Genomic DNA, 10,946 nt, shown 5'->3' with positions numbered 1-10,946 from the left:
TCATAAGGGGGCCTGGGGCCTCTTAACATAAATGGAAATTACACTTTCCATCTTTTCTACAAAGACTTGACTTCCAAAAGATGTGAACTCTTGAACAAGAGTCGTTAGATTAATGTTGGGGTTAAAGAATCTGAAGGCAAATGTTCAATGCACAAGAGAAAATAGCATCCATATGTTACTAGGGACCACTCTCAACTGCAAATTTTAAAAAGCCGTTAACAAAAAGGACCCAAGTCAAAAGTGCATCAAAGAAACAGATAAAAGCAAGGAAGAGCACAACGTTATATACAGACTCGAATATTCACATAACCCAACTTTCAAACAAGACAATTCAGGCACACAGGCCCCTGCAAAGAAATCAGTCTAATGGTATGCTTGTGTTTATAGGCTGGAAGCAAGCTTTGCTGGCTATAAATCCAATCACACAAATGATAAAACTCATCTTAACAGGCTGGGACTTCAACCACCATTTGCGATAACACAGCAAGGCACCTTGCTGGTACAAAACAAGCACTCAATGTCTCTATACACTTGAAGCTTAAACCACCACTTGTGATAAAGCAGCAAGGCAGTTCGCTGGCTAAAAAGCCAATCTCACAGCCCAAGTCATTTAAATTGAAAATATTGCACCTCTGAAACAGACTGACCGGGTGAGAGTTCAAGTAAACCCCACTAGCCATTAGATGTTAGCCTCAAGGCTAGCACTCTATCATGAGATACCTCCGTTGCAGTCCATGATAATTTGACAGAAGTCACACTAGACAGAAGAAAGCAATTGCCTGCCCTCTGAGAATCTCCACACTCCCAAATTACATCAGCATACATAAATTCAAATATGCTCACTTATTAAGCCACCTTCACGACCTTTGCCCTCCTGTGGCTGCTTATACTGCCACCTTTACGATCTCCACCCTTCCTGAGGCTGCTTGCCTCCCCTTTTGCAGCTTCAACCCAGTCTGTCAATATGTTTGAAGCAGTCACATCCCATGCTCTAAGTCCAACCTCATGAAGACACCACTTGTAATCTGGGAGAGCTCCTTTGAGCACTATACAGTATGTGGGAGTCCACTTAAAGCCCAAGCCACAGTACAATTGCCACCAGGTTGCCTCGGCTAGAAGAGGACAAGTGAATCCCCTTTGCCCTTTACCCTCTGTACAGATTGAAATAATGTCTCCTACTTGTAGAGATTTATAAAGAATCGATCAACAAAACCTCTTTCACTGCAAGCTAAGGGGCTAGAGCTATATGACAGTGTACAATATCATCTACTTTGGACCTTCCATGCAAGCTTGTTCAATCTCACTTGAGGAGATATTACAAAGACACATGCCAACTCAGTACATAAATTATGCAATAGACATTTGCACAATTACCTTGGAGAACTGAAGACGTTATAGAATTGAGAACCCTTCTGCAGCTTCAGTAAAGGTTGGAGTAGGACGAGACCACCATTCAAAAAGCCAAGTCATTGGTAGTCAACTTCTCCCAACAGTAATCGGCGTAACTGGGGCAGTACATCCATGGCAGCCAAGTCTTTACAACCCTTTTCATTGCAGCGAGGTGGTGAAGCTAAAAGCTGGCGATTGGTTATAACTTGCAGCATCTCCCTGAATGCAGCCTGGACAGTGCAAACAACATAGAAAGGTTGACAACAGCTCTTATTGACCACTTTTTGAGAAGAGCTAGTTTAAACTGCTAAGCACACATTCTTGCCCAGGTGACCTATGCTTTCTTGCAGCAGCCTAAAAGAGATGTAGAACTTTGAATTGTGTAGTAAGAATCACTCGCCTCATTATCTGGTCTCATCTATCTACAAGATATCTACCAGACAAAATACACTTAACACTGAACAGCTTCCTCGACAAGTATGAGAAGCATGTCATACAAATTACAGTTTTAAAAAGTTTACAGGTTTGAACAAGAGGAACAATAAGTCCAACGACATATATCAAAGAAATAGCTGGAAGAAGGCTATCTGAGCATATAGAGAACTTGGCTGGTACAAATACTCGTGTCAACTCACTGCTAAAAGTTATGTACCTTAATTGGGACTTGTAAAAAGAAGCTATTTGTGTATAAATATAACAGATCATCCCAATATGCTCCGCAGATACTATTTAGCACCCTAAGATGGCCTAGCATCTTGTGTAATTCTCAACCAGGAAAAAGTCTCCACTAGCAATCTACATTCCCCAAAAAAAGAAGAGCGTACAACAATTATTGAGGGAAACCAAAAAAATTTATTAGACACAGCCTACCTGCACGTGGAACATCCCAAAAGAACCAGCTCCAATGTTCACACCAGGCCGCAAAGGATCATCAATCCATAACGCAACATGCTTATTGTCACGCTTAAATATACCACCAGCGCTTCCATCAGCACCCTTCAAGGCCATGGTCAAAAGCATATGAGAGCTATGCAACTGCAGCCAATCTTGTTGATTTCAACATTAGCTACTAACACACAGGACTTGAATGGAAGTGACCAAGCGTGATGCTGTTGAGGTTACTTAAAATCTCCAGAAGGCCAAAACAAAAAATAAAAGCATAAATAACATTTACCTTCAGAACAATTTTTTCACATGATAAATCCAGCTGAAATCCAAACGTTTGGAGGAAACCAAGTAGTAAAGTTCCCAGATATGTTGAGCCACCCGAACCCCACAGCGTCAGTACCCGGTCCATGACATGAGCTGCCCTTCTCACATAGACATCACCCAGGTTCAAGCTACCAAAATCTGCTGTCTGACCAAAGCCCCCATAGCTGCTTCGTGAGCTTGGTATATCAGAGTCATCTGAAAACTCTGATGCACAAGACAATGGAGAGGATGCTGTGGGGGAAACAGGCAAGTCACCAGACATCCCATCCATAAACACCTCCCTGGATATTGGAACTCGCTGGTATCCAAAAACACAGGAGAACACCATTTATTATATGTGTACCTTCATAAGTATAAAATCCAAATTATCTCGACTTTGCACATTATAACAGAAACTTTACACAGCAGGAGATGCATGTGTCAACTGTCAATTCAAAAATCATCTATTAAAAGCCAAGATAAACTTTCTTGCCACAGAATAACAAACTAAAAGGCATAAAACTTCGACCAACTTTTCAGTATTAAAATCCTGAAGAGGAAAAACTGCACATCGAGATGTGCTACTTTCTAAAGGAGCACACATCATTGCTGATAAATTACCTCTAGGTAAAAAGCAACGAGCAGTGTCAGTGAAAATGATCCCAGACCACCTGAGTAAACGTTACTTAGACCAATGTGATGTAAAAATGATTTCAACAGCAATACCTGTTCACACAAAGCCAAATCAGAAAATTCCAGCACAAAGACATGACAATACCAAAAAATGTGAAACTCTTTCCCCACAGATATTAGAGAACAGTTTTGCATTAAGTGTGCCTAATTGTACCAATGGAGCCAGAGCAGGTAGATCCAATATCTTCTGAAGCACATATTCCCGGGCTGCACCTCCTGTATGCCGAGTAACAAATTGACCTATTTTTGGAACCTGATCTGTTGTTTCCAGAACTCTGGTTTCTTGATTACACACAAAATCACTATTCCTCATACACCCAATAGTTATGTCAATAGCAATTGCAGGCATTAACATGGAAGGATCCAGTGGAGCCACAAAGGGCTGACAGCGACACTTCAAAACAGGCATTGAAGCAGTATCTAAGACATGGATGCTCTCACACCATTTATATGCTTCCAAAGCTGCAGCAAGCTCGCGTATTAAAAAGGCTGAAGCTTGTGCTATAGACAAACTTTTTGATGAAGGTACCAAGGGAGCATTAACCACAGCTAGATCAACATCACTATGCTGCAAGCACAAGCCTGTCGCAAAGGACCCGAAAACCTGTCCAAGACAACAATAAAATTACTCAGAGACCACTGACACACTCAAACACTGCCCCCAAACTAACTTCAGTGTTCTTTCCCAAAAAAAAGAAAAAAGAAAAGAGCAAGCAGATTGAAGACGTGTACAATCATCAAAGGATCCCCAATACCATTACCTTATGCATCCTCACAATAAAAATTTAATATACATGTCCATACATCCAGGGAACATGCTCAAAACACTCAAACACTGCCCCCAAACTAACTTCAGTGTTCTTTCCCAAAAAAAAGAAAAAAGAAAAGAGCAAGCAGATTGAAGACGTGTACAATCATCAAAGGATCCCCAATACCATTACCTTATGCATCCTCACAATAAAAATTTAATATACATGTCCATACATCCAGGGAACATGCTCAAAACAATCATATATGAGAAGTGCATTTCTGAACCTGATTATATGACCCCTTTTTTCTTTATGTATCTCTATCTCATCATCTGAGAACAGAAAGCCAGGATAAGCAAAGGTCCACTGAACCTCCACCTTGTCAACAATCCCTTAACCACAAGGATGCACAAGTACCAAGAAATGTATAATTTTTATTTTTCCCTTCTTATATTAAATACCAGAATCATACCTTTGCACGGTTCCAACCAGTTCTTTTGCGTACAAGTAAGAGAAGAACTTTGGAGACCCATATGGAATGTAGGAGATGCTCATAAGGCCAGCTTAGACACTTGGAGGAATCCAAGGTTTCTTTCCCAAAAAAAAAATTATTATATTTACTTTTTTCAGAGAAAAGAGCCTTCTATGTTGTGCTTGAAAATCCAAAAACGACCACAGTAATCTATCGTCAGCAGTTATGAGATGATAGAAAAGCTGAAAATTGTCTCCTCTCTCTCTCTCTCTCTCTCTCTCTATATATATATATATATAAGAAAAACAATTTTCAACCTTCTACACGTACCTTCATAAGACTTCTATATATATATATCCAATCTGACAAATTAAAAATCCTATAAAACAAGTGCGAGGGTAAAGGAAAGGAGGAGTTTGTAAGCAGCTTTAAACAGTGAATAAAAAATAAAATAACTTACTAAGCAAAGCTATATACCAGATGAATCCATGAACATGCCCAAACTCATCCTCTGAAACACAACACATAGAGAAGTTTCAATCACATAATTCACAATATTGAAAACCATAATGTCCATCACGCATAGCAGGGGCTAGCTCTATGACATCCCCATGGACATCATCACCGCCCAACGGTGGGTGCAAACCATACTTGAGCATCCATTAATACAAAGGTCTCCGTACTGAATTTCTGTCAGCACTCCGGAGGCGAAGGGCGGACTCAGCTATGAGAGACTAGCACTAAAGGAGGCTAATTAAGAAGTAGTCCATGTTCATTCAAACTGTGACTGCTTGTGAAGACTACGATTTCATTTTAGTCTCTCCCAAACAAGCTATGACCAAGGAAATTGGAATATACCCAAACTCATCTTCTGAAAACACAATGCATATTGCAGTTTCAATATCATGACAGTCACAAGGTTGAAAAGTATAATCCATCACACATAGTAGGGACTAGCTACTATAAGGTCCCCAACATCATCACCTCACCCAACGGTGGGTGTAGACCATAGCTTAAACACATGCCCTCACACATACATATCCATGCATGCCCTCACATATGCATATCTATTACAGAGAAAAGCACTTTCAAATACCGTTAAACAGAAACTTAACTGCTCAAATTCAGCCAAACAATGATCAATCCAGACAGTGACTCATAGCAACTCAAAGCTACGAGAGCAGGTCCAGAACAAACCTCCACATCGGCGTCAGGCCACACTGTTTTGACACCTTTCCGGACACAATCTATGGCAGCCTCTGCGTGACGCTGAGTCTCAACAGAGGGCCTAGTCAATCTAGCAAAATGCAGAACGTCAAAATGAAGTGCCTGAACAAATCCCGCTGTTATCACTGGTGGGCTTGCAGGAATTCTGGGTATGATAGATGGCATAAGCAGTATAGGAAAGTGACCATTCTGCAAAATCGATTGGAGCCCCTCTTGATTCAATTGAGTATCATCTAGAGTCTCATAGCCCTCGTCAGAGTCTTCCACCCCAGCACCTATGGGTGTTTGGGCAAATGCAAGGCCTTGACCAGCTGGAGACATGAAAACTGGCGACAATAAGGTTGCCATTTGACCCTCTTCATGTAATGGGCCAGACATTTGGCTACAGAGAGGAACCAAAACCTGACCAAGTTGAAATTTCTGAGACTGAATAGCTGGTTGCTGATTATCAAGCAGAAGATGCTGCTTGTGGTACCTGACATCCTTGGGCTTGTTGTTCTTATCCTGGCTCAAGGTCTGTTTCCTGGAATTTGGAGTGGACCATCCGCAAGAAAGCTTCCTCTGATCATTCCACTTAGACCTCTGCTGTTGCACAGGAAAACTCGGAATCTCCCTCTGCTGACAGTGTACTGTCTGCACAGGGATAAAAATCAGGTTTTCACCTCCAGGGAACTGAGCTTGCACTTGAGATTGTATCATAGAGATGGCACCGACATCATCCTGCCTCTTCATTGTCAGAGGCTGGACTACACCACGTTGCATGCAGTTGATTGAGCTGCTATTCACAGCAGGATCAATGTCATGAAGCCTTGAAAGCATCCCATCATCCTTTAATGCAGGGAAAGTTTCAGCCCTTGCACGATGGGCTGCTTTCCGGGAACTCCCCTTCCACGCCATTTGTCGACCATTGCTGTCACTGGCACTGGAGTGGCTGTCTTCAGATACCGCAGACGCTCCAGACATTGCACCATACAACAGCTCCTGATCGAACTTATTCTCATGACTGACCTCCAATGCAAGGTGGCTTAACCCCTCGCTTAAGATTCCTTCAACATTTTCCTGTGGATCTCTCCTCTGCATGGACTCTCTATGGATAGCTTGCTCATTGGGAGCTTCATCATCACCAAAGTTTGTACCCCTGCTAGAGCACTCACTATAACAATCTGAATCTGATTTAAATGCAGATCTCGGTGATTCGGGATCTTGGATACTAATAGCATTTGGATAAAAATTATCTCTGTTCCTCTCATCCCCAAACTCTCTTTCAGAAGCAGATCCAGATTCATCAAATAAATGAAGCAGTTCCTGCACCTGCAATTTTAAATCCAAGGCATGCCATAAAAAGCCATTTCATGGATTTAAAAGATATTTAGTCTACTCATTCATAATACAATTTCCAAAAACCTTACCTGTCGAGCTGTCAATTCCAATCTGAACTTGTTACCCTCGAGGTTATCTAAGACAGGTCGAAAAGTTTCTTCGTCCAAAGGATGACGTTCCACTCTCATACGCACCCTCACCTGATAACCATATTTTTAGAATTGCCAGGAAGAAAGCGAGCATTTCCCAAAGGAATATCATCAGCCACTAAGTACACATGCAATACTTTCAACCCCGCAGGCAGCACAAAGTCAACAAAAGGTACAAACCCCTGCCTTAAAACATCAACAAAGGACAAGACTCCAAAATAGCAATAAACTCAAAACCTTATGCGACTGGACTATTTCTTTCTAACACAAAGTGTAAAACAGGCGCAACGTTAAAGTTTATCACAATGTTTAAGTATATCGGATATCCATGAGCTCTCACCTGTGCAGGGTATCTTGAAACTGGATTCAAATGTCTGGTCGAATCCGTATTTTCCCATGCATAGGGATCAATATTGAATCCCCCATCACTTGCAGCCTAATATTAGAAACCCCACAGAAAGAATCGATTATGTCAGCAGTATTTCCAAGAAGGCCCTCATCATTGCCGGGAAGGGAAGTGGGGGGGAGGGGGGGGGGATCCTGATGAATCTTCATACTACACATAAGAGCTTAATTGGATAACAAATACCCTACTTTTGCTAGGCCTGCTCTAGAAGATGAATACAGGTACACTATCGCCAAAGGGACCTAGCAAAAATAACTTTCAAAAGGGGTACCTTTGAATGCGCTTCTCATATAAAAAAGGTCGTGTTAAGTTACATGTGCAACCCTCAGCTAACAGATTCAAGAGTAAAATATCAGACAAAGAAGGCTGAAACACAGCGATGCTAAACACGCCCACAACCGTCCCACTCGACAGAACTTTACCAATGTTCACAGACCTCGTAAACACCGTACAAGAGTCGATTGGAATAGTTGAACAAAAACAGCGGCATCCCACGTCGAATGGCTCGAACTGAGTCTTCATAATGTGCCGGTAATCCTACAAGCATAAACGAGACGGAAATCAAATCGAATGATGGAACTTGCGAAAAAAACCAAAATAACCGAGGAAGGAGTAGCAGTTCACTGGTTCTAACACACGACACAATGTAAAGTCTGCAGCCCAAGGACTCCTGAATCAGAATTGGCAGACGCGTTAAACCCCGAAGCACATGGTCGCCTGAAGCAGAATAGGCCGATGCTATGATAACATAGAGGTAACAAAATTTAAATCTGCAGACAAAGCGCTTCGGGCCAGCTGCAATTCTGAGTAGCTAAGGAGGGAGAGAGATCCCCCACACGCATGGATCCAACCTAAAGAAACCACAACCTGGCGAGAAAGCAAACTGGGAAGGCGACGAGCCTGACCATGCGCTCAGGCAACGAGCCTTTGCAGTTTGCAATCGCATTATTTAAGAAAAACGACACGGACAAACCCTGTCTCTCCTGGCCGACACGAGATTCACAAAAGGTGAAGACAGTGACATCTTCGGGAAGCACATGTGCACTTGAGACTGTAAGTATTGGAGGCATTCGGTCATGCAAAGCGAGTGAGGGTGGGAAGGGCAACCATTCTGATGAATTCGTAACGGACTCCACGGAAGGGTTTCGAAAAGCAGACAGGGTGATGACTGACCGAAGAGGTTGCGCTCCAGATCCGGGAGGGTGGCTTGGCTACAGACGAAGATGAAACCGGCACGCCAATCGAAGTCGGAGCGGCTGGGAGGGGCGAAATGGTGAAGCTTCTGGGCCTTGGCGGCACGCCAATCGAAGTCGGAGCGGCTGGGGGGGGCGAAATGGTGAAGCTTCTTAACAGCAACCATGGCGAGAGAAATGGAGAGATGAAGATGGAGGAGGAGGAGGAGGAGGGGGCAGGGGAGATGGAAAGGGAAGAGGGAAACTGTGGCTATGGCGATGAAGAAGAGGGAGCAAGAAAAGGAAGGCTGGCTATGGCGATGAAGAAGAAACAATTTTGTTTTATCAGAGATAGATAATAGAAGAGAGTATAGTGTGTGTGTGTGTGTGTGTGTGTGTTCGTGTGTGTGTATTTTGTTTGTGTAGGGCAGGGGAGGAGAAGCCAATGTGGAAGAAGAAGAAGATGACCATGATCATGATCATGATCATGATCATGATGATGACACACTCCCGGATGCCCGCCCACATCGACACCACCCATCACCCGCTCTTCCGGTCCCCTTGCCTCGGAGGAGAAGAACAACTGCTCGAAATTTCCCGTCACCACAACTCGCAGTACCATATGATGAGGACCCTAGTGCAGGCACCGCATCATGCCCCCCCCCCCCCCTTGCTTCCCCCGCAGTTTAGAGCCAGTCCCCATGCACCGCAACTCGAAATCTCCGGTCAACAGAAAATACAAGGACCCTAATCCAAGCCCCATGACCAGGTGGCTTTACCTCCTGTGTTGCAAACCGATTGTAAACACAATGTGACGGGCAAGGCTCACCAAGTTCACATGTGCTAGGGGGTGCCACTACGAGGGCCCCTTAGACTGGCTATTCATCTCTGGTCCAACTGCTCCACGAAAATTGTGTCTCGTTGGCAAGTCATGCATGGGGACTCCATAGGGAGTCGAAATCTTCAAATGAGTGTTGAAGACCAGTCCATGAGGATTGGCTCTTACACACCAAGCAGGTGCCCAAGTTTTCTAAAAATTTGAATTGACAAGTTTGTAGGGGGGCAGATGTTTTCTTGTTGTGGCAGGTGCAATCATCTAAACAGGTAGGGGCTAGGTTGTGGGCACCCCCCTCAAAATGCGCCACAAATCCCCAGGCACAAAGTAGTGACCACATCAAGGCAAGTCTTTGGTGCCCAAACTTGGGAGCCCAATGTGTAAAAAGCCCCTAGTCTCCATGTCCTCCTTTGCCTTGCCTACAACCTCATCAAGCAGCCCCATTCGGAACTTGCAATATGCCAAAGTTGCAAACTGCTGCTACGGATCGCCATATATAACAAGCTAACAAAAGCACGAGGAACACACTCTCAGATGATGGGCAATGTTGTGTATCCCACCCAAGGAGCGAGCTTCACCATTGACCCTTGGGACCACATTAAGAGTGGTTTTGAACGTGTCTGGACCGGTGTGGTGAGCATTCCTGTTCAGGCATATATTGTTTACACATGTAGGCAGAAGAGTGCAACTAATATCCCATTATATTTCTACGTGTCTACACAGTGGGCGGCTTGAAACACTCAAACGAGATTTCGCTAGGCAAACATTCCTACAATTTCGTGGGGATGTATAGGATATTATCGCGTGAGCAAGTCGCCCCTACAATAGACCTTCGTCCATACGATTCTTAAACTCCCCTAAGGTAATCCCCCTCTGCCTTATGGATGTCTTTGGGATGCATGTGGATGCACCCCATCATGCTTATAATGCAGGCACCCTCTATTGTGACATTGTAGTCTTCACCTAAGACTTGAAGGGAGGACATGGAGACAAAGTCACAATTTAGTCTAAAAACTTAGGCTTAAACCTGACCAACTTTGGCCTAAGGGTGAATGCAATTCACAATGTGTCTGCATGAGATAGGATGTCGAACATTTAAGTGATGACCCTATCCGTATTCCTTGCCTTAACAAACCACCGTCCCATAGAAGTTCTCGGATATTTGTGGGAACATGCAAAGTGCAGGGGGCAAGGTGGTTTGAAAGCCTTAGCATTCTCAAGAGAGGTATGCTAGCATGCTAGCAAGTAATGTTCATTAATGGTTACAAGCAACCCATTTAGGTTGTGTGCAAGTCGCATGTTAGTTATTACGAGAATTGCCCCTACCTCCCCCTATCTACCAC

At 43.5% G+C, this 10,946-nt stretch overlaps 1 protein-coding gene across 3 annotated transcripts; it reads right to left on the bottom strand.

Annotated features, from left to right (window-relative positions):
* Positions 1-272: 272 nt before the first annotated feature.
* LOC147897724 (uncharacterized) lies at positions 273-9,191 on the bottom strand. 3 transcript variants are annotated; one of them, XR_015541627.1, is made up of 11 exons: positions 8,770-9,191; positions 8,033-8,133; positions 7,531-7,626; positions 7,131-7,241; positions 5,692-7,032; positions 3,428-3,877; positions 3,202-3,306; positions 2,564-2,899; positions 2,260-2,385; positions 1,375-1,619; positions 273-1,175 (listed from the first exon to the last, which is right to left on the bottom strand). XR_015541627.1 is itself a non-coding variant. In XM_087379939.1 (10 exons), exons 1-10 carry the CDS (start codon positions 8,954-8,956, stop codon positions 1,467-1,469), a joined length of 3,006 nt encoding a protein of 1,001 aa, XP_087236065.1. In that variant the 5' UTR covers positions 8,957-9,191; the 3' UTR covers positions 273-1,466. The 3 variants fall into 3 exon arrangements, 2 of the variants coding, with proteins under 2 accessions (XP_087236065.1, XP_087236066.1); XM_087379939.1 differs by having other exon boundaries at positions 273-1,619; XM_087379940.1 differs by lacking the exons at positions 8,033-8,133; positions 8,770-9,191 and adding an exon at positions 7,868-8,011 and having other exon boundaries at positions 273-1,619.
* Between the last annotated feature and the right edge of the window lie 1,755 nt (positions 9,192-10,946).

This window comes from Dipteris shenzhenensis, chromosome 10 (assembly GCF_047967505.1).
Source record: "Dipteris shenzhenensis isolate YYH24624 ecotype China chromosome 10, Dip_SZ_1.0, whole genome shotgun sequence".
NCBI classification, from domain to species: domain Eukaryota; kingdom Viridiplantae; phylum Streptophyta; class Polypodiopsida; order Gleicheniales; family Dipteridaceae; genus Dipteris; species Dipteris shenzhenensis.
Note: the sequence above shows the minus strand (reverse complement) of the source record. Positions and strands in the feature narration are given on the sequence as shown.